Genomic DNA, 24,912 nt, shown 5'->3' with positions numbered 1-24,912 from the left:
TGTTAGTCTTAATAAGACTAGCTTAATTTTAGCCTCTAGGACTTTTAACATGGATCATCTATTATCATCTATTTTCCTGTCAAACTGTTGAACTAGCTTGTTTTTTTTGTTTTGTTTAGAGTAGTAGAATTAACTTCTGAAATATTTCTTGGATGCTTCTTTTTGTTTTCAGGCATAACCTGTTTGCAGTCGGCTCGCTTTACTAGCACAATGTTGCTGTTGCCTACATGTGTTTAGCTATAAAATGAATCATTTCTGGTGTTCTGCACAGGAATGTCACCCAGTGATTTTCATGTGAAAAGTGCTATAGAAATAAACTCTTCTTTCTAGTGTCTCTATCCTCTTAAAGACACATTTTTACATTCAGGACTGGGTGTCTGAATTATGATGTCATTTCTTTATCGTGTCTCTGATCTTATTTTAGATTTTCTCTTCTGATTATTATTATTATTATTATTATTATTATTATTAATAATAATAATAATAATAACAATAATAATAATAATAATAATACAATTATTATTATTATTATTATTATTATTATTATTGTTATTATTGATTGATTGATTGATTAATAAACTAAAGGATAGCAGATGAGCCCTGCAGTCATCCACTCTCCATTGCATGAACTTCTCTCTGGGCTCCTTTGAAGTTGCTGGTGAGAGGGAGGGAGGGTGAAAGAAGGGAGGAATGTTTTTTTTTTTCTTTTTTCAGGGGAAGGCGGGATCTTGTGACTCACTAGCAACTTCCTCAGTAGTAGGACAAAAGTAGCCGGCAAGCTGCATCACTGTTCGGCACAGAGGCTTGACTTGAGTGGAGTGAGAAGACAGAATAAGTTTCACGCTGCTGAGGAGTGGAAGTAAAGGACCTGCACACTGATCCCAGTCCTGCTGTCCTGCTGTCTGCTCACACACACACACAGACAGAGCGAGGCGAGTTACCACAGTCAACTTGCAAAAGTTGTCTCCAGACTTCACTCTTTATTCCTGGTAGGACTCAAATTTTTCTTTTTTTTCTTTTTTCCGTCTTTCTTTTGTTAATGTTGAGTATTCAGTTCCTTTGCCTCATTTAGACTTTCAGAAAACAATGAAAATACTCTTTTTGGTGTCAAATATTAGGACCTTACTTTGAAAACGTTTGATCATGGAATAGTGTATTCATAGAGTTTATTATAGAGGTTCTCAAATGAATATGAATGACATACTATTATCTTGAAACGTTGTGATTACCAGCAATAGGCTATAAAAGTGTTTGACTCTATAATTAGTGGAAATGACAGTCTTTGGTGACACATTGTTTTCTTTGGCCAGAGTATAACAAAAGGAGCAGCAAATAAGAAGTGAGCTTTTAATATTATTATTATTTATATGTCAAAATAATAATTATTATTGATTTTTGGACATGTCAAGTAAGTAAGAACAGCAGAGTTGAGCTAAAAAAAAGGGGATTAGACAAGGAAAAAACAATAAAAAAAGGACAAATAATGAATTAAAATAGTTAATACATTTAGACTGCTTAAAAGATTAAAGAAAATCAAAAAAAGGGAAGAGCTAATGATGGATGGGCGACTATTCCACAGCAGAGACAGTCCTGTCACCTTCAAGGAGACTGACAGTGTCTCCACTGGGATTACAGATATTTACAAGAGTCATTATGAATGTAGCCTAATATTTAGTCTATACATTTTATTTAGTGAGTTTTTACTGTACAGTCTGAGTAGGAAAGCGGGCGTGGACTTGACAATATGACCAGCCTTAATATTTCACACCGTAGTTAAACATGCTGTCTGGACAGAAGCCTCAAATGTAAGACAGGAACCACTTCCTGTAAAAAGTGAGGGGGTCTAATGTGTGTGTGTGGGTGTGTGTGTATTCCTGCTTTTCATTTTTCTCTTCCGCTCTAATCACATCCTTACACCTTCACCACATGGTCCAGTCGTATTGTGGTGGACACACATACATTGGAATTTGAGGCAAAAAGCAAATAAACAGCGAGTGCACTGGATTGTGTGAGCCACTGAAGTGTGCGCAGGAAGGATTAAAAGGACAGTTGTGTCACAGAAGCTCCCAGCTGAGCAGTGAGTGAAGGCCTCACAGACCAAAGTCCCTCGGGGGGAATCTTCTCTCTCTTTTTTTCCACCAGGAAGTGGGAGATGGTGCGTTTGTGCTTTGGGTTTGTTTTGTTTTGGGTGTGCATCCTGTCGTCACTGCATGTGCGGAATAGTAGTAGTGTCACCGTCATGACGGTTGATAGGTGTTTCACCTGTTGTGTCATCATGGGCACAGTGGGAACAATGGGTTTTGCCCAAAGGGGAAAAAAAAGCTCACTGACATAAACTCTATGTTTTCTCAGGAATATTTAATTGTACTTTTTGACAAATGAGGCTGAAGAATGAAGATGTTGCTGTTCTCTGTGGCTGACAGTTGGATAACACCACAACTATACCCAACTGTGTATAAATAACCCAGAAGAATGATGCAGCTTTATGTGTCTTTTTTCAAAATACCATACTACTTTTCTACCTTTGTTGTCATTTAAGAATTTTTTTTAGAAACAACCTTGTTATTCTAGTGTGTAGTAGTTGGCAGGGTGGAAATATCAATGTTTACTTCATAAACAACGTAGTCAATATATGATTTTAAAGTGCATCTTTACAAAAAGCCCAATTTGATCTATTTCAGAAGTGTGAGGCTGCAACTTTCCAGTCATTCCATTAAATAAGATTGTTGTATTTTATTTTAAAATGGTCTCAAAAAATGTGTATCCTGGTAAAAATGCAAAAAAAATGTTTAGATTTGGAGCCAGTTTAAGAGTTTAAAGCATATTTTACAATTTACAATTATTCCAATATTGTGAATTGCGAATTATTTTTGGTTCTGGATAATCATGCCATAGATTTTTCATATAGTCCAAGGCATTGACTCAAACCATTCCTTGGATTTGTGTTATCATTTAAGCCTTGGGTCTCAGACGTTCCCAGATCTTGTTGTTTCTCCAGTCATGACGTAATGACGCGTCTCTGCCCTCTGATGTTTCTGTTCTTCTGGTTTTGCACCAGTCACGCAACAGAAATTCAATATTTGTTGTGAATCCTGCAGATAATTAGCTGTTCTCCTCACACAGGAGGTGTGGATTATACGGGCTTGCTTGATGTACCGTGAGCTGACACAGTACATCAAGCTGCCGTTTAATGTCCCGTCCAACTGATTTCAGACATTTGCATTTGCTCCTGCAGGTCATGTCCAGTTAACAACCTTAATACAAAGAGTGTACACTAAATACACATAATCATATAATTATATAAGCCTTGATTTCTAACAGGTTTGATTTAGAGGGACTGGACATGATTATGATTAAACAATAGCAATTATTGTGGCTGTGTAATTGTCTTATATTTTCCAGTTAGATAGGGTCGCTATGCTGTATATTGTTAAATGTGAAGCATGATGCAAAACCTTCATGTGTTTGTCATTTCAAAGAATAAAGGCATGATAAATGTCATGATCAACTTTGAACATTTGCCCCAGCACCTGTTTTCTGGCTGTTGTGACATAAATGCCATTTTTGAGGGATTTGTTCAATGAAACACCCGTCTGTGCTTTTACTCACTCACAATCTTTTCTTTTTTTAGTTTGACACAGAACAAGAAATAATCAGCTAGCAGCTAAACACCAGTCATTCTGGTCCATTTAGCCTCTTGGAAGCTTTTCATGACTGTGCCCGCGGGCTGTATAATGTATTTGTTTGCTTTCATGCTCTTCCGCTCTCCCTCTCTGTTTCATTGACCATGGTCACATTCTTCAGAGGTCTCAGTGGCGGTTGGACCCTGGCCAGTTCCAAACTGCAGTGGGACAACAACCAAATGACTTGGGACTAGTTGTGGCTGGTTTTATGGGTTGGCATGGCCTGAAACCACGGCAGTGATAATGATGGAGAATTGACGGTCAAGTGGTTGCAGGTGGTTAGGGAGCAGAAATTAGAACTACATTGTGTCGTGAGTAGTTTGCTTTTGACATTATGCAGCTGTCTGGCTGCATTTAAGCTGCAGGTTTTTGTGCTGATTTTCAAAAAGGTTTAGATGGATAGAGATGTTTATATTACAGTTCTTCACCTTTTTGTTTGCAACACAGTTTGTTTAAACCACCTGTGGTCAAATTCCAAAAGGAAAAGCATGGCACCATGTGTGTGACAGCTCGTATCTTTCATTTGCAGCCTGGTTGCAGGTGACTTCATATTGCAAATCTAAATATATGGTCTATGCAGTGGATGCGCTGCCACGCACGGATGTTTTTCTGCACTGCACCTGTGCATTGTAAACTACCATCATGGCACTTGCTGTTGTATCGATTCAGTAGCATCTAAAGTAATACATGCATCAGTGAGGTTGATCTTTGTTTCAGTACAGCCCAAACACACTCGCTGTGTCAGCGCCACAAAGCACAGAACTTTGCAGTCCTTTTTTTGGTCCAAGAAGCGACAACGAAGACGAAAGACATGCATGACGTCATACACAGAGGTTGTTGTTGGTACCCACGCTTGACAACCCATTGCTCAACGAATACAATGTCATAGAACAAACATTTGACCAAAAAGAACTGGAATGAGAGATCTTGATATGGACGCTGATTTAAGTATCAATAGTGGAAGCCATGTACATGGTATGGTTCACACTTTCTTTTTATATTTATCATAGATAATAAATACAACCCAATTCAACTTTTAAACAACTATGTTGAGAAGGGAAACTGGTGCCAACCCTCATACACTTCTTTGAGCTGTGTCAGTGAAATAACCTCTGATTCCCATCATTCAGATTGCATTTTTATTTCATTGTATGTGTCTTCATGTCTGGACATGGTCAGTAGGTTTGTAGGGACACGTGTCTGGCAGCAGGAGTGTGTCTGCATTCCCTGAGAAGAGGGGGAGTTAGGTGACCTCAGGTTTCCTTCATAGTGACGGCCAGGTGCTATGGTGTTATTGTGAGGGGTGCAGGACTTCCTCCCTGAATGCTTTGTTGGTAAATGTCTGAAACGTGATCCTTTGAGCTTGGGCCCCTGTGGGAGGTAGTATGCCCCCCCCCCCCCCCCCCCTACACTTCAACACAGTCCAGTCATCCTGCCTTAGTCTCATTCCCTCATTCCGTCGCTTCCCTCTTTCATTACACGCGCTGCCACACTGTTCACTCTACACAAGACTTCATTTAAGGAGAATATAAACTTTATATAGGCAGCTAAGGAGTGCAAAAGGTAACAAACGCTGTACTAATGGGGTAATTACATTCCTCGAGGGATACAATTACAGGCCTATACCTGGCACTTACCTGCTACTCTCAAAGGAAATGCTGTTTTCAAAGGAAATACCAAATTGTGAGGACAGACTTGCAGATTCCTCATAACTAAACACTTATTAGTTTAATACAAACTAATTATAGGCTCTGAATGAATAAGTCTATATGTTCCGCCTCACTTCACTTTCACCTGAAGTGCATAGTCATGCCTCGCCTCTCCACTCTGTTAAGCCCCTTTCACACTAACATTAGCGGGTATCCCTGGAATTTGTAAACCTGAGTGAACCTGCAAAAATAAGGCGATTAACATCATTCCTATTACCAGTGGTTCTTCTGCCCTGTTGTGTCTTTTGACCCCAGGATCACCAGTGCATTAAATGTGATGTCACAAGTGTACCATAAACAAAATAAGGAGGAGGACGAAGAAGAAAACAACAGCAACAACACAACAGAGCTGAGTGACAATGTTAAATATGTTCATATTTTGTATGTTTTTGGTCTTGGTTCTTTCCTAAACTCTGATGATTTTAAGGCACTGATTAAATAAAATAAAATGAATGATACAATATTGAGCATTCATGGCTAATGGCTATGCTAACAGTTGGAAGATGAATGCACATCGCAGCTTTGCATCAGATGACACGTGAATTTGCATTCCTGTCAAAAATAAAACAGATAAAGAGAAATTAATTAATATATTCACCTTGCCTGTATGGTGGCGTCATTTGATCCAGGAGATTAAAAAAAATCCATTTAATCCAGGGATTAAGCAGGTTTTTTGATCAGTGAGAAGTATTAGTTACCTCTTCTGTACCTTGTGTACCTTATCAGTGTTTATGTCACACTTTGTACCAGCCAGGTGTTGTTTGGGTGCCTGAATCCTGACGATTCATTGCCGCATCATCACCTTCGGCTAAATTGTGAATTTATGCTGAGGAGACGCGTGAGTCAAGCCATGACTGTTTCCCTGCACCCTTGCCTGAGGGGAGGAGGGCAGGGTCATGCTGCAACAGAGGTGTGTGGCACGTACAATTCCCAGGACTTGATGAATGGAATGTTATGATGAAAACTGTGCAGTGGTTACCAGCTCTGCCATCATGTGGTGCAGCTGCCTGGTTTGTGTTTGGGAACAGGATCCCAGAAAGACCTGTCTGTGTTTACTCGAAACGCCCTCACCTCTGCCATGAGTTGAAATGTTCTTTCCCAAAAATCTCCAGCATTGCTTAATCCTGCTCATTGCGCAGTATGTTGGCACCCCTGAAAAGATGCTGTCATGAGAAAACAGTATTTATTCAAACGAAACAAATGTCACAAAAGTCCATTGACAACTGGTATTTGTCTTCCACAGCCAAGCAGCAGGGAGAAAGGGGAACTGAGAAGAAAGCACAAGCTTCAAATCAGTGGACAAATTGCAGTGGTGATGTGATGTTGTGTATAATAAATACATGTAACTAATAGTTATGTTGGGCTGTGGCTAATGGCTAAATTGAAGGATAACCTATAGTTAATGGAGACACTTGAGGAGAAGAATGTTGGGTGAAGAGAATTTCATTACATGAGGTAATAGGATGTTATTTCACTCTAATAGATCTTTGTGAAACGAGAGCCAGGACTCATAATCCACACTTTAACACCACATCCTCGTATCTAGTGATCTTTGGATATTATTGTTACTGAGGGAATCACTGGGCCACTGACCTACAATTATCATTGCTTCCAACAGAAGTAAATAATAATTTGCATAATGTGCTTTTCTCGAGCTGAGATTGGCAAAGCGACCCTCGTGTGCGGATAAAGCGGTAGAAGATGGATGGATGGATGCTTTTCTCTGTTGAGAGTTTAAATACCCTACCAGCCTTGGTATCTTTAAATTAAAATCTAAGAAATTATAGAATAACCTATTGTAGTATGCAGTAAGCCAGCAGCAGCCATCTGTCATCTGTTTCATTTCCATTGAAGCAACACAGACGTCATCCTTCCCGTTGGTTGTTCTTCCACACTGGCTTAATTGGGCAATAATTTGAGACCACGTGGCATGCAGCTCCTTTACCAGGCAATGATAATCAGCAGGCCTCAAATAAGGCAACAAAGCCTGAGGCTCAAAATGTCACCTTTCAAAACACTATATATCCCAGAAGGAGTGGGCCATTAACAAAGTATTTCCTCACAACAGATGTCTTGAAAAGGTAATTAAACCATGGCACTGGCACTGTGAGTTGTTTATATCACCACAACACTACTGTATCCCCACCTTCACCCACGGCTGCTGTGGTAGTTGTGTCTTTATATGGCGAGTAGCTTTAGTTTGCCACAATGCCAACTGCATTAGTGATGATTGTTTCCGAAACACTTAATAAGGCTGTATCCCACAGACACAATGAATGAACCCAGACTGTGACATCATGGTAGAGGAAGTGTAGTCATCAGAGTGTGGGTGTATGAAGTGGGTGCACTGCTTTTTTTTTTTTTAATTTAAATTGGCAGAAAAGCTCTAGCTTGTATGGATAAGCAGATATGATTTTCAGTAGCTGTATCAGTCTTATACTGACCAAAATCACTGAAGAGGCTGTCAGAAAATTAAAAGTAAAATCCTTTTTGATCTGTAAACCCTAAATATGATGCTTAAAATAATAATACGAGTTTGCATGTTCTCCCTCTGTGTGTGTGTGGGTTTTCTACAGGTTCTCCAGTTTCCTCCCACATGTCCGAAAAAACATGCAGAGGTTTAATTGGACACTCTACAATTGCCCGTAGGTGTGAGTGTGAGAGTGAATGGTTGTTCAATTCTATATGTTGGCCCTGTGATGGACTGGTGACCTGTCCAGGGTGCAACACGCCTTTCACCTATGTCAGCTGAGATTGGAGGATAAAGTGGTAGACAATGGATAGATAGATAAATAGATATACAGGGTGTCCATAAAGTCTCTTTACAATTAAAAAAAATATTACAAAGGCAGTTGATAATATATCTTAACCAGATTTGTTTTATTGTAATCAGTGGTTGTATTTTTTAATACACCTCTATATGAGCACCATTAGTTGCACAAAGCACATCAAGACGATACTTGATTTCTTGCCATGTTCGCTGTAGCATAGCCTCATCAATGGTGGCAATGGCATCAGAAATCTTTTGCTTTAAGTCAGTAATGTCCCGTATCTTTGTTTGATACACGATCTCTTTAACATAACCCCATAGAAAGAAGTCTGACACGATCGATGTTTTCCTCAGATGTTCTTGGTCGCCCACTCACTGTCCCTGTCGCCATCATTTTCTTGTGCCATTCACGCATTGAAGGACGTGATGGTGGATCTCTTCCATACTTAGTTCTGTAGTTTGTCTGCACATCCGATTTTGTCTCAATGAACCATGATACACATTGTGCCTTCTCTTGAGGAGTGGCCATTTGTTAGGGTTTCATTTAACAGTACCTCTTTCACCAACAGGATATCTGAAACACACAATTTCAATGTGATTACAAACTTTGATAAACACTGATTACAATGGATCAAATCTGGTTAAGATATCTTATCAACTGCCTTTGTAATATTTTTTTTAAATTAAAAAAGAGACACCCTGTATTAGCATGGGCAACATGCTGTAAAGAGACATGTCTGCCGCCACCATCACATGACCAGGACATGATAGAGGACTGCAAATGAAGAGCAATAATCTTTTGAAATGGCTGCTTATGGCTAGACAGTAAATACACGAGCACAAACGTCTAATTAACAGCTAAGTTGTACAAAAGAGGTTAAAGACTGATATCAGTGTCAATAGGAATGTGTGGTTGTGATATTACTATCTGTATCGGTATCAGTATTGGACACAGAAAATGGTGCTGAGACATGTCTCTCAGGGACGAGCCAGAAGGAGCTGACTTGTTGGACTGCACGAAGAGCTGTTACTTGTTCCGATAAGATGTATATTATCTTGTCTTTGATAAATACAGGAATGTTTATTTGAGGAGCAGCTGTGAGTGAAAGCATTCCCCCATCAAAGTAAACACAGTTAAAAATGTGTGATCGAGAATGCGACTCCTTTACCAAGATGTTTTACACACACACACACACAGACACAGACACACACACACACACACATGCACGCACACTGTTTTTTTCCTCACTAGTATTTCCACACATACACTATCACTCTCTATGGCTCTGTTGGAGAGACAATAGAGGAGACAGGCTGAGACAAGCCAGACTACGTGCACTGAGGTGTGGATTTATGTCAGTCACTAGCCCATAAATTCAATTAGGTGCAAATATTGCACCCTTTTAAAATGACATAACATAAGCCCTCACTCACTGGCAAAGTTCTGGCATGTTCCTGTTCCTGAACTAAATGTTCACGCTGAAAATAAATCGGCATGGAACCTAAAAAGTGCTTTTTTTTCATCAGTGGACGTGTCAGTGTGAGCTGTAGACGAGAGGAAGAAGGAAGGAATACTTACCAGTGTTAAGGCAAAGGAAACTAAGAAAATGCAGAAGTACCTAAAGGTCAAGGAATGTTTGGTGGTGATTTGGTCATCCCACATTCTTTTCACTTTCAGTTTATGATGAAGGACAGTTCTGCTTAACTTAACCGTGTGAAGGTTTCCAAATGGAACGAGAGCCCTGAATAGGAACCGTGCTCGCTTGCTGGTGTAAATGCACAAACAGAAGTGTGCACTGCTTGTTCTTTGGCACTCATCTTTAAAAATGTATCTTGGCCTCCTTTGCTACCCTGTCTTGTCTCACCTTCATGGGATACTGACCATTCCTCATACTGTATGTTGCATTGGAGGAGCCATAAATGGCAGAAAGTGTCCTTGATGTGGCTATAAAAGGATGTCAGCCCCTCAATGACAGGATCCCAGTTATTTACAACAGAGATGAGTAACAGAAACCTGAGGAACAATTTCTTGGCGAAGAGAGTTAGGCGAAAGAATGAGATTGCGAGAGAGAGAGGAGTGGCCTGACTGCGCCATCATTGCCTGTGGGTCCATCTGTCAACGGGCTGTCACGGAAAGGCATAATCGAAGATAAATGCAAGTTCCTGCTGTGTATAGTTTACTCAGTGTGCACAACCTTTCCATCTTGGAAAAGTTTGTATCACTAGGCAGAAATTCCAGCAACTATTTAACCTTATCGCAACAAATGCACACATGAGCAGGAACATGTTGTGACGCTCCCAAAGGCGTCCGTCATCTGCTCTCATTCACCTTTATGTAATTAAAGTTCTTGAAACTGGTGCAGTGAGACCATAACAGTGAAGCACTGCTTTGTTTGACACAACCAGCAGATCATACTGAGCTCAGGATGTTTGTAGTAGTCGGACATAATTCAGTCCAGAGGGAGATCAGAGCCTTTCCACTCATCACAATTACCAAATGAGTCACAGACCTCCTGAAGAGTTGGGTACAAAGGAATCAAATCAAATCAAACAATGGCATACATGTATACCTGAGAGTGGATCTGCTGGGCGAGACAGTATAAAGTAGCAATGTAAAGTGTATGGCGAAAGCAAGAGAGTGAGACTACGTCAGCCCTGCAGCAAGTCACAATGAGTCAGGAGTCAGAGCCAAAAACTGACTGACGTTTACACTTTTCAGTTGACAGAGAAAAGGGTTTCGAAAGGGATTCAAAATCAAAAAAAGGAGGCAGATTTCACGCCCCATGTCATGCCACAACAAATGTCCACATCAGATTGAAACACTGAATACACTCATAAAGTAAGTGTGTAGACTCATTTTTAGACCGTATTCAGTCACCTTTGTATCAATTACCTTGTTATTTAAAGTGCATCGCTAATGAACCTAATGCAACATTTGGTCAAATGGAAAATATGTGCAGCAGGGCCTGAAAGGTTGAGGCATAAGAATTCAATTAGCTTTTTCACTATCTTGATTTTTGTGTGAGTGGAAATCCTGACTTTGAAAATTGCATTATCTTCTGGAACCTCAGCAAAAACATGGTCAGATATTCTGCTACGACGCTGTAAACAACACATTTGTGATGATGCATTTGTCACTGAGGCATAAACACAACATTAGGCAACATGAATCGGATAAAATCAGATAAAATAAAAAATCCTGTTTTTGTTTTTTATTATATTTGTACAGTCTGTGAAGCATGTATGTGAAAATTGGGGTTTTGGTTTGTATCAATTGTTAAGGTTTTCCTTTTCTAATATCCAATCTTCAATACTCACACTGGCTCTATAAAAATCTCTCTTTTACCAAATTATTAAAAAAACAACAACTTGAAAATGAAATGTGAAAATATATAGTGATACTTTAGTGTTGTTTTACCCTCAGAAGTTCTGTAGATTTTTTTTAGGGGCCTTAAACCCCTGAACTTTGTGAATCTCTGATGTGGTGTATATGTCTCGGGCATTCAGTCAAATCACCTGACCACATGAGCAGCAGCAAACTGGTAATGTAACACATCTCTGGCATAAATCCACATCTAGGTGCAATATCAGTAGAGATAAACTGTTAGAAGGTGACATCACAGTAAACACAAGCTGCTAAAAAAGGGCAGCAGGCTGCTGTAAGGCCATGGCTGTACTGGTGCGGTGTGCTGTGTCTGGGTTTGCCTTTGAAAACAATCCTAAAACTATACTTTTAAATAATGCAAATACTCCCCTGTAAACTAAATGCCAGGAATCTTCGGTATGAATCTGTTAAACCGTTTAATCCATGCTGCAAATATCTTACAATTAAGTCTTGTTGATAACAAAGGGATTCAACTGAAATGCTCGACCTCTTATATCTTGAAACAGAATGACATATATGACAGATAATGACACTGAATCTGAAATTTACTGTCTGTTTTTTGTAAACATGTGCTTGGCTCACAGAAAAATAGGCAGGCAGTGTGGCTGCTCTAATCTGTCATCATGTGATCCTAAGTGAAAAGCAAGACCTCTTGCAATGCAAGATGCTGCTAATGCATCCAGTGTGGCCCCGGCCTAGGACAGAAAACCTGAGTCCAGGACCAGGGGCCACATTCTTTGGAGGCTGCATTTGAAGGCTGATTGCATCATAGCACTGTGATTAAGTGCTCCAATTTCAAAGGCTCCTTTAAATGTGGCCGACAAATGCATTCTTTCATCCCAGAGCAAAGAGAACCAGCCTCAAAAAAAACACACTGCCCTAAAACTTTCATTTTTCTTAAAATATTTGATGATAGTGATCTGCACTGTGTCCAGCTGCGACTCTGATGCTTGGTGACAGCAGTAAAGGCGAGACAAGCTGATGATGCAATGGGAAAATTCTCTATAGGCTCATTTCATCTCATTTCAGTGCGGCAGCTGTGGTTGAAAGACATTTTCAGGTAGAATTTCAATACACGAGAGGTGGAGATTTTGTAATATTATGATGCCAAATGATAACTAAAGCTAGAATGAAGGGAAGAACAGCACGAACAACAGATGCAAAAAGTAAGATAGGTGTTCAGATTTCACTGGACGCTGCTAAAGAAAGTTTACATTGTGTTTACGCCTTCCCTTCTCAAGAATCTGGCAAACATCGCTGAGTTGTTTTCTTCTTTACTTCTCTCGAGGTCCACCATACGTTTGCAATTCTGTCAACGCTTTAATGGGCCTAAACATTCAACTTCAAACAGAACCACATCTAGTTTTGGCATTGGAAATTAGATCAATGGGTAAAATGGGGGCCAGACGGTGAGCAAAGCACAGCAGAGAGCCAATGACACAAGCACCATGACTTCACTGTGGAAGTATTCAAACCCCCCCTTTAAAAAAAAAAAAAAAAAAAAAACCATCCCTCATCCCACTGCACGCTTTCTCAGCAGTGGTGAGTGGAAACTGTTTAAGTTTTAATGGATACTGAAGAATGAATGGAAGGAAATGCATCCTATAGTATTAGAAACCATGTGTAATGATGGTCATTGGTCATTTGCTGTGTCATGCTCGTGGCGGTGGGTCAGAGGAGTTTTAAGCCGTGTTTCCACCAAGTGTAACGATTCGGTTTTGGGACCCTACATATTTTTTTTTGTTGTGTTTCCATTAGGAATAGTACCAACATATCCAGCTCCAGTCGTGCCATTCTTTGGCACCCTTCCCTTTGGAAACCAGAGCAAAATGGTACGATGGTACCGAAGCGACCTTGGGTTTCGTGAATGGCGCTTTATAAATCAAAGTCATTATTATTATTATTTATTATTACGATACAGTGAGGGTGGAGCTAGACCGGCTCTACCCATGACAGTCAGCTGATTGGGCATCCCATGGAAGTTGAGGCTGGATGTCCTTCCATTGTTGGGGGACCTTGCGCCACATAGCCATCACACACAGCCCACGCCCTGCCTAACAAGTAAAGGTACTGTTCTCAGCTGAAACGCAAGCCTGACCCAGAGCTTTAACATTCCAAACTGTACTGTACCAAACGGAACCATATCTTGATGGAAACACAGCGTACCTTTGAAACTACTTCTGTTCTGTTTTGATTCTGCGTGTCAAATATTCAAGCCAGAGCCATACATTCTGTTTCAGCTAGGTAGATGTGTGACATACTCTACATTCACACGTCTCTTGATCATTGACAAGGCCATGTAGCCACGAAGACAACCATGTGCCTTCGACTAGCTTCTCAATTTGTGTGTGCCTTTTTTGTCTTCCCACATCCTCTAAAGCCAAAAAGGTGTCTCTGTAGAAAAGAGGGAGCGGGATAAAAGCAGAGCGAGGTCAAAACGGAGTCTGATGAGGAATTGTGGTTAATAGATTGAAGGCGATATAGGCAGGTCTGCTCGGGGAAGCAACATAATTCAACCATGCTATCAGTGTTTACCAAAGCACCTGTTTTCACGTCGTCGCTCCATTTAACAACCGCCGCCGTGCCTTTGCATGTTATCACTGATAATGAATTAGGTGGAGAAGATGAATGGTGTTTTGCATGGCTGCATGATAAAGAGATTCCCGTGTGTGTGACACTGTGAGATAAGGACCTGACGGATTGCAGGTCTCTTCTGGCAAAGTCAAGAAACAAGCTCTAGGATTTCTGAACTTGCAGTGAACATCAGATAAATCCTCTGAGATTCATTGTCTCCCAAAAGGAGAATTGCTTTCTTTTATCAAACTAATTGGTTATAGGTCATTACATGTTTACATCGAGCACTACCACTCCACTGCTCTCATGTTCCTCTGCTATGATTGATTTATCATGATCTGCTCAGATTCGACTGTCATGGCATGTTTGGATGCAAAATCTCAAAACATCAATGACAGGACACAAAGGCACAAGGACTGAACTTAGACTAGAGGACAGCGGAAAATGGGAGATAATGTTAGATGATGGTGAATGACCGGGAAACGTGCAGCGATGTGGTTGGAGGCAGTTTTGGACGCATGGCAACATGATTTATGGACACCTTTGAAGTGAGCTCATTCCAGCCACAAGGCCTGCCTGCAGCATCTCAGGGCTGGGACATTCTCCCTGCGGTATGGTGAGGAGGATAAATGACCTTTAGGTCACAAAGCTCCACTCACATATGCACTTCCTGATTTTGTGGCAATTCATCAGAGCGCGTTTGGCCTCCCTCCACCAAACAAAACGAGCTGCTGCCATGGCATCAGCCAGAGTCACTTCTCAGCAATCAGTCTGGAGGTCAAAGCTAAAGCAAACTGACAAAGACAACACACGCCCTGTTCAGACCTGGGACAAGTAAACTCATTCATCAGCATCAGCCAATTATTATTTATTGAATTGTCTGATCATTACCTTTGTAAGTTTACACATTTAATGTTTTGGTTTTACCTTATTGTTATTTAAAATATATACTGTAAAGTCCTCAGTTCAGTTCTATACAATCACAAGTGGACAGCAGTTTCTCCCCTCCTTGTGCTATATGTACAATCAATGTCTGTTCCCTGAGAAGTTTTAAAAATACCGTGGAACTGCAGCAGGTCAGAGGACGTCAGCTGAGTAGACGGACTCTAATCCGTCCTGAGGACAGGATGTGTTCATGCATGCTCTGAAATGTGTCCACATCTGTGTCTTCTCAAACCACAGATCTGAAGCTGCATTTAGGACACATTGAGTGCCTTCAGACCTGTAGCTGTGCACATGTGATAGGATTACTCAGGATGGATGTTAATACCAGGTCTGAACTGGGTCCTGAAGGAGGTGTTTCGTCTGTGGGATCATACAAATTTCCCTTTGCTTCAATGTGTTGAATTACTGTAAATTTGTTATCTTTCATAGTTTAAATCTCTCTTTCACTCCAGTTGTCTTTAGTCTTGATGTTAGTCATGATGGCATCATTATTTGAATGGGTAAATCTTGTGTTTTGTGTTTCGCTGGTGGTTGTCTTGGCGGTCGTCATCCTGGTTTGAATTAATCTGTTTGCATTCTTATTGCCAAGATCTTGCCACATTTTCTAAAATTAATTCCCTAAATATGTCCAAATTGCATGACCCGATCGGCTTTATTTATGTGAGCTGAAAAAGTAGGGGGTCTGTAAATATGAGACGCGATTGCACCCAACAGGAAGTCCCCACAAAGAGACCTAAACAAACTGTGAGTGTGTGTATGCAGCTGCTCCCTGTGCCTGCTCTTCCTGCACAAGTCATCCATTGTCCCCCAGTTTGGCTGCTGTGTTTATTTTTTGTTTGATCTCTCTATCTACCCTCTGCTTTGTGTATTCACATGTTTGCATGCATAATAGCGTAGGTGTGCGCTTATTCATGCACATGGCTGCAGGTGTGTCTACAGCTCGGCAGCTTTGTCCTTGTGTTAGTGTGTTTAGACATAATACGCCTGTTTTTCATTTTCTCTCTGTGTTTGCAAATGTGTGCGAGCATCTCTCTGAGACATCCCAGAGATGTCGCTCTGTTTGGGGTAACAGGAAGGAGCACATTGCGGGTGCATGCTGACTTGTTATCAACACCATGTTTTGTGTATGGGGTCGTTGCCCTGTAGGAAATGAACCCACGTTTTGTTCTCACAGTAAATGCCAGAATAAAGGAACAAGACATTATGTTTGTTATGACAGGAAAATGGTGCAAGAGGATGTTTCAGAAGTCAACACACATTATCATGTCTGTTTTTATGTTTTTAATTTTACAACCTGCTGATTTACAATAAACATATGGCATCCATTTGACTGCATGCTCTGGTGAGCGGTCCTACTTACTTTAAGGGTCTAGTGTGTGAGAATTATCGACATCTAATGGTGAGACTGCAGGTTGTCTCCTCTGTTCACCTTTCCCTTTCTTATGTGTGTCAGGGAACTACGGTGGCCTTTAAATAAATAAATATTGTTCTTTTTCTGTTTGCAAAGTAAGCTTACACTTATATTTATGGGTAGTATTTGGGCTAGGAGACACAAATTTTGATTGCAATTTGACTTCAGTTCAGTATTTACTGTGTGATAGGTTTAAAATAAGATGGTTATCACTCTTGCTTTTGCAACAAGAAGACCTGGGTTTGTGACCCGATCAGAACAAAGGCCTTTGTGCATATCCGGTTCTCCGGTTTCCTCCCACAGTCCAAAGACATGCAGATTTGGGGATTAGTTGGACATTAATTGGACACTTTAAATTGACACTACTGTAGATGTGAGTATGGATGAAGCAGTAGAAGATGAATGAATGAAATCAAAATATTGACACCAGAATGGGGAGGCACTGTATAGGACATTAGTTTAAAACTGTAATTGAAACTAAAACAATCAAAAATAAAACGTGTAAATTGCATTGTGGCAATTGTGATTTCTCTTTGAAAACTATTAATTGTTCAGCCGTAGGTAGTACTGTATATTCAACTCCTGCCACTAAACACCTCTAATAGTTACACACTGAACCTTAAAGTAACTTTGACCGGATTTTCGACATGTGCATTGCAGACTCTGCTCCATAAATATGTTAGGAAGTCTAAAATAATCAACATAATCTAACTTTAGGATGTATTATATGATATCTGAGTTCCCTGATGGCTTCAATATATTTTATGGTCCACACATCAATGTTCACATTGCCACAGCTTCCCCAATAAAATGCTGTGTTTTGCCCCCAGTCATTGCTGCGTAGGATGAAACAAGAGCAAAACGTTGCTGCCAAGATGTTTATGGTCCAGGGGAATGAGGGCACTGTTTACACGTTGCCATGGAGATGTGCATGAGAGAGAAGGGGAAAAAGGCTGCATATACTGGAAATGACTTCTGAGATATTCATCCCAGTCATTTCACATTTGGCAGCCCCTCCTGTTTTTCTGAGCCAATGTTTTTTTTCTTCATATGAACCCATTTTCTTGGGGTTACAGAGTCAAAGAGGGAGAGAGGTGAAGTTTTTCGGGCTGTTGCGGTTGTGGGAGATAATTTGTGCAGCTGTTAAAATGGGGATTGTTCTTGCTGCTCATAATCTATAATACCCATGGAGGCCCTTAGTTTCACACAGTGGCTGGAAACATCCACCTGCCCATAACAACACGCTGAATATTCAAGTGTGGGGATTTTGGGATGCATGTTTAAAAGTAGAAGAAGAAGAAGAAGAAAAGCTCTCTTGTCTGGGCATTAACCTCGGGGTCAGGTGCCATCACTGCTGCCACGAGCCACAAGTCTAAATTAGTTATAAATAATTGCTTGCAGTTGTGGGTTTGCACAGTTGTTTGTGGTTCAGACTGCTGAGTGTACAGTCTGTGAAACTAAAGCCCAGCTCCTTGATGTCCAAGCTATAGCTGTGCTGACTCAGCCGACATGAGGCGACCACCTGGGACTGACCGAAGGTCTGTAGGGTGGCCATTTTTTTTTTGGTTCACACTTTGTCTTGGTATTCAATACCTTTGTGTTAATGAGTGCAATGGAGCCAGGTCATAAATTAGCAGCGGTCCGAACAGAACAGAACAGAACAAAGTCAAAATGATGATGCAGCCTTCCTCTTCAACCTTATGTGCACTGGGATCATGTTTGTCCATTCGACTTTAAATACATATTATTAGTGCTAATAACATATATCCAAATATCTTTGAAGGAGTAGTATGTCAAATGATTTGTTCTAACTGGACTCGGACATGCTACAAAATATCACGATAGGCAAAATCGAGCATGAGTATGTCCTTACCAGAAGTGTCATTTCCTTGTGTTTCCTTTCTGCTTGTGTATGTCAGTACCACAGAGGGAACATCCCTCCGTCTCTCTCTACAACACTGAGGCATGTCTGCTAATCTCTACCTTGGTATCAATGGATTTGGAGGCATATTTTTAAAAACACATCCAAAACCAACACAGATACAGATCATATAGTGAATAGAGGGAGAGAAGGGTGACTGTGGTGAAGGAGGTTGGTACAGATCTATCATTTATCATAGTCTGACCATTTGTATCATATATAATACATGTTTAAGATGGATTTGTGAGTATTTCCTGGTCTGAATTGCTCATGGATGGTGCAAAATACTGACTAGATTCCACTGACTAGAGTGGAATTGGGAACTTTGCAACACGTCTGCATCTAGAACTAATGAAGACAACTAAAAGTATTTTGGCTGAGATCAAGGCTACACAGCTGTCAGATGCACTTTCTAATGAAATTCAACTGCAAAGATAGTCAAAGCAAACGCACAAGCATAACCAAATTCCTCATCATGTCACAAAGCTGGGGCGATACAGTTAAAGTGTCCTCTGTGATTATAGGTCACAGTCCAAACCTCCAAAGTCATGCACTTGAGATCCTTACTGACACTTGTGTAACGCAAAGGTGGCTCCATCAGTTTAAAGAGTTTCAAGCAGTTTGTTTTATTTATAAGAGCTCTCCACATGCAATTTTCCATTGGGGTGACTTGTGGTTGGACGTGAAGTTCAAGTTTCTCTGGTCATGTAGCAAAGACAGAGACAGAAATTGATATTTGTGCTTTTCCTCTGAAGATATGCAGCGGTGGGTCTCTTTTGGTTCCACCTCTGGAGGTTTGTTTAGTAGAAACATCCTCTTGTGGAACTTGTAAAACCAATGAAGACTCTTTCATACTCAAATTAGCCCACATTTTGGGGCTTTTTGAGCCTCAGTGTACCCACTAAGGCAATTAACATCATTACCATTGCTAGTTGTCGGTCTGTCCTGTGGTGTATTTTTCATCCCTGTTTCACCCATGCGTGAAATGTGACGTCTCAAACACGCCCGAGGGAGAATTAGTCGGAGGAAGAAAATGTTACAGTCGTTACTATTTTATATGTTTTACGCTGTTCCAAGATGTAAAGAGTCAAATTCAGGGTTAACGGCTCTATTAATGACCAGAAGATGAGTACATGTCTCAGTGGACTCGATTGCCAATTAAATGATTCCACACTAGTCAAAATTCAGGTTAAAGCCAGGATTAAATCGTTTTTTGACCAGTGGGTATGGGATATAATTGAATCACCAAACCTGCAAGTAAAAGTACCAGCTCCTCACTGAGCATGCCTCTCGTTCTGGTCTGATTTGAATGAAGATAAGGTGTTGGTACGCTTCTTAAGTTTTAAACAACATTAGCTCAGACAATGGCACAGGTCCACAGTCCTCAAGCAGGTGTCGAATGGGTTTTGGTTTAATAGAGCAGGCTTCAGATTTCAAAGGGATTCCCTATCCCTTGGATCACAGGGCTGAGGATGACAGGGAGGATGTGAAGATATCACGACAGTGACTATAAGATAACCATTTTTGGTCACACAGCTCTGGCCTGGGAAACTCTGAGGTATAGGGCTTCCTTACATAGGGATTACTAACTTGTTTGTTCATAGAGAACTAATATACACTGTCAAGTGGCTGCAGGGGAACACAATCGTTCACAAATTATTTATTCTGAAACATGTTGCCACACCAAAGCACCGATAGACTGTTACCCTGAGATCTTTTAGCACCTTTCTTGGATTTCTTCTTGCTATATACAACAGGCTTATCTTAGCGTCAGTTCATTTTTGTTGGGCGAGAATCGGCTTTTAATGTTTGTGTTATCACAGATTATTTGTATCTCCATTCCCTCTGCATTCCTCCCTTCCTATGCTCTCATCATATGTTCATATGTCCAAATATTTTTTTTTTTCCACACTTACTTTTAAGATTTGCTGGCTCTTTTCTCACTCTCACTCCAGTTGTCTCTCTGCCATCTAAACATTTACTGGCAAATACAAGCACGGAGAGAAAGAAAAAAAAAGACTACCTTTTCTTGCATTCTCCAGGCAGTGACTCTCCAAAAAACCTCCACTGGCACTCAGGAGTCGACTGCATAGTTTCCCCAATGCAAACCAGATGTGACTGTCTAACGTATGGCAGTGCTGTTTTTTTTTTTTTTTTCTTCAAAGGAAGACAAATGTAGGCCAAAAATGCAGTCTTTAGGCCATCCACACCGAGTGATATAAAAATAAATTCACTTTTGCTCCTCAGTTCCAAACTTTCCCTCACGGTGGTTGGGACAGCAGTTGCAGCACTGTATGATTTAGAGTAATTGCAATGTTATTGTTTGGTGTCGGTGGAGTATTGTGGAAAGTTGGGATTGAGACAGCCGTGTGGAAGGGGACAGATGAGATGCGACAATTGCATTTTCAGCTGCACTTCTCCCTCAGAAAGTTCCATGTATGCGGAGTCTTCCTTACCATTACGTCTTCAAGTCCTCCGTGTGCCAAGTGAGTGTCAGATTATGCTTCTTCTTTTTTTTACGGCTTAACTGAGCGTACGTCAGTGGTATACGTGCTGTGCTTTTGTTTATCATTTCTACAGAAAATCTCTCTGTCAAATCCCTTTAATAATTAAGGCCACAGAGTTTGACGTGTATTTCTTTCAGGCCAGTTTTCCTTCAGTCGTAGATTTTCCTGTAATTCTACAGTGTGTCCTACACAATAGGTTCAAGGCTAATATTAAAAGACATCAAGTCATATCCCTGCACTTGCATGGTCATTAGAAGTTGCCAAGAAGGGACAAATTACAAAGGCTGCGGTGACATTTTCTGCTGCAGGTGGTCATTTCCCTCCTTTGTGTTTATGATGTTGGCTTTGATTTGAGCTCTCTGTCGCCTCCCACTCCACACCAGCTGGTGTTTAAATGCTCAGGGACAATAACAGGTTAGTGTTTCCAGTGTCTGGTCCTGCAGCCTCTACTCGATCCTCAAGTCTGACCCAGGCTCCCACAGAGGAGCAGTCTCAGGTAAAACATCCACCCTGCCACAACTCGTTCACTGACGGTTCTTAAAAGGAACAGACAGATGATAGTTTTTTGCATATACACTTCCACAGTGTCCTGAGAATGTGGGTGGCCCAGACTCTCCTCTAATGGAAGACAGGCAGTGATCTAAAAAGGACAGCACTCATGTTTGAGCCACTGGTTGTTTACAAACAGCATCTCAACAGAGGATCAGTGCAGATACCACAGTTTAAACTCTGATACCCACAGATTGTGCAAAGTCCTCAATATCATGGCTATGATTGCAGTTATGGTTTTCTGGTGAGGAATCAATGTCAAATGACTAATGGATCTGTGGATCTGTATTGTTGTTGATCTGCAACTGTATTGTTTGAGATTGTTGTGCTGCCTACAGGAAAGCAACATCCTTCTGTGTAACATTAGAAGTGAAGTGTTTTTTTTTTTTTGTAGGGATTTCCCAATGGCAAGTACCAGATCGGAGCTGATCTGGGCATGTTTTAGCTTGGCAGTCACCCCAATCACCTCCACACCAGCTGCAGGGATTTCCACAAGCTCTGGCTGTTGGCTACTTTAGAAATATCATGTAGCTAAGCCGTAGACTCTTTACAGGATTTACATGGGACTGACTTGTAGTGGCATTTATTTTATGTTGTCTGTGTTTGGTTATATTTTGATACAATGACTCATTTTTAGTTCCCCTCCGCTGAAACCAAGTCTAGTCTTAAAACCAAGTATTAACCCTCAGAAAAAAACAACAACTTTAAAGTTAGGTCAAATTTGCCCACACACACACACACACACACACACACACAAACCCTCAAAAAGGAATTACTTCAGTACAAGAGAAAGTCTAGTAGTCTGTGTTTATGTGTCCTTTGTGACTTGTGCACTTTTATGTCCAAGTGGACACTTAAACAAGTGTGGATTTTATCGTGAAAAGTAAGGTCTAATCTGCCTGAAAAAGTAGTGCCTATAAAAGCCACTTAATCACCTGTAACTACCTGAGTGTTATGGCAGCGAATAGACTAATGCGACACAGGACGGCGTGTGCAGTTAAGCAGGTCTCCTTTAAGTACACATGACTTCTTCCTTTTACAAAATGTCACAGAGAAGAGAGATGACGAAACAGAGAAGTCAAACACTAGGAGGGGATTAGACACAGTAAAAGGATGGAAAAAAAAATGAAGACAGTGACATTTAGAATCAAACGAACGCTGGAGCAGGATCTTAATCCGAAACCTATATTAAGCCTAAACCTATACTAAACCAGGTCTTAAATCAAATTAGAGGAAAAGTGGAACGGCTTCTTTTGTGTAAACACATACCATCACATTGCTCTCTGTCTGGTGCCTGGACGTCTTCCAGACGCAGTAAAGTTCCTTGGTTAAGTTGGGATAAGGAAGAAAGAGCTGGACACTTTAGTGTATCATTCGAGGGCTTGGTTAGGCATATCAAAAATAAGTCAAATGTCAAAAACACACTTTAGAAAAAATTCATTTGTCTTAGTCCAGTGGCAACCAGACAGGGGACAGCGATGTTGTCCAATCTTATCCAATATTTCAACACCTCATGGCATGCAAGACTTTTCATTAGGTGACTTATTGTAAAATGTAAATTGCATTAAGTTAAAAAAAAACAAAAACAAAACTAAAAATGGTTCAGCTCTTCTGTTTATGACACAGTGTCAGAGGGATTATGTTCATGTCTCTCTCTTCCAGGGTCTGATGACTCAGAGGCCATGTCCTTAGTTACACGTCACGTAATCTTGTATTTAGTGTCTGAGATATTTGTAGGTGTGTTTTGGGTGTAACATCAAAGAGGACAATCTAAGTTTCACTTGTCATTGCTTTACAATCCAGCTATTTAAATGACGAATGCAGGAAACTGGAGAAGTGTATGATTCTCTGCTGAAGAGATGAGAGTGATAAAGGAGACAACGTGGGCACTGGGCGTGAAGATGACGACTTTGTCGGTTGGAAACGAGACATCTGCGCTGCTCTGTGTGCCAGTTTTCTCCAGGTGGACGATAAAGCCCCTGAAGTATATTCATTAAGTATTAGTCAAATGCTTGGTGCTCTGGTCTCATTGACTTTTCCTGGATCAGATAAATGAAGTCCAGTAATGGAGAGGACACAGTGAGGCAACAAGTCTTATCACAGGAAGTAGCTCATAAAGATAATGGTGCCAATTCCATACTTGTATGTGCCAAGATAACAGAGCAGCACTGTACATCATTAAAAAACAACAACATTGTTGTAAACTGGAGTTCCTGTGACATACAAATGCTCAGGCAGTCAGGGTTCCCCTCACTTGACTAAACATCCATTTATGCTCCAGTGAAAGGCTTCAGTCATGTCTGTTCTATGTATTTGTATTATCCATATCTGTGCTACTTGTTCTTGATAATGAGGTAGATGACAAAGCAGTTGCTATAATTGAGGGGGATGAGATTTTTAACGGACAACAACGGCACAAGAAACAGAGGTGATCGTTGTGTCAGTTGAACCATGATTGTGTCTGCAACACAAGAAAATTACACTTAGTTTTTGCCATTTACTTACTGCACATTTTAATAAATCCAATCCTTAAAATGTAACTTTTTACATTTACACAAGTGTCATTCCCTTCTCTCATCTAGAGGTGAGACATTAGAAAGACGACACACAGTGGAGAAGATATCATCTCCCCTCCGCTAATGTACCGTCATGTAAATGCTTTGTCTAGTTTGAGTGAAAGAGATGTTTTACAAGGAGATTCTTCAGAGCAATGGCAGGGCAGGAGGGAAGAGCTGGCAGGCCTTTCAGCAGCAGGTTGTGCAGACTGTTCATTTGGGATCAACCAGAGCATAAGCAATGTCTGGGCTGGGGATTAACAAGCCTGTGCCTGTGAGACTGGACTGGACAGGCTATCTGTGTCTGCCCTTCAGTTACCAACCATCACCCGGCAACAGCACATGGTCTGGTTTACACTGGTGCTCTGCTCTGTGGTGTCTCACAGTTGGCCCTGAACCTCACCCCTTATGTCAATCAGGCTTGTGATGAATAGCAGAATTCAGCCTTGGCATTCCTCTGTTATCTGGACAGGTCAAGGAAGTTACACGGTGCGGCACATCCCAGAATACAACACAACAACATATGCATGGAATAAATAACGCGCTATAAATATCTGTCAATTTTCATTTGTTTTCTTGAGACAATGTGTCTAGATAATGAAATATATAGGTCTCATGTTGCAGGAATTAAGGAATTCCCTTAAATGGAAAGTGGAGAATAGAAGCTTTGTTATGATGTTAAAATACAATGGAAAATGAGGCTAATGAAAGTAGGGGTTCATCCTCTCAGAACCATGAACATCTACTCTTAAGTCTATGATGGATGCATGATTGTGTGTTGCCTCAGGTGTCTGGAGATTTATACAAAACACAGCTGCACACTGTTTTTTTTTAGGTGTTTAAAATGTGCTCCTATTGTGGCTATTCAAGGTGATGTGCACTTTAATAAGATGTAAATGTAGA

The 24,912-nt window shown here is 40.7% G+C and overlaps 1 protein-coding gene across 2 annotated transcripts in view; it reads left to right on the top strand.

Moving 5' to 3' along the window:
- The first annotated feature begins 749 nt into the window (after positions 1–749).
- Positions 750–24,912, top strand: part of fhl3a (four and a half LIM domains 3a) — a 39,230-nt gene continuing 15,067 nt past the window's right edge. Inside the window, exon 1 of one of the 2 annotated variants that reach the window (XM_058648774.1) lies at positions 750–989. Coding sequence is in view for 1 of the 2 variants with exons in the window: in XM_058648773.1 (XP_058504756.1) it covers positions 20,782–20,884 (103 nt within the window). In the remaining variant the exon portion in view is untranslated. Of the gene's footprint in view, positions 990–20,736; positions 20,885–24,912 lie in introns of those variants that run through there. The other variant, XM_058648773.1, reaches the window with a different exon arrangement.

Source organism: Solea solea, chromosome 13, assembly GCF_958295425.1.
Source record: "Solea solea chromosome 13, fSolSol10.1, whole genome shotgun sequence".
Taxonomy (NCBI): domain Eukaryota; kingdom Metazoa; phylum Chordata; class Actinopteri; order Pleuronectiformes; family Soleidae; genus Solea; species Solea solea.
The sequence above is the reverse complement of the archived record's forward strand: the minus strand, read 5'-3'. Positions and strand labels throughout refer to the sequence as shown.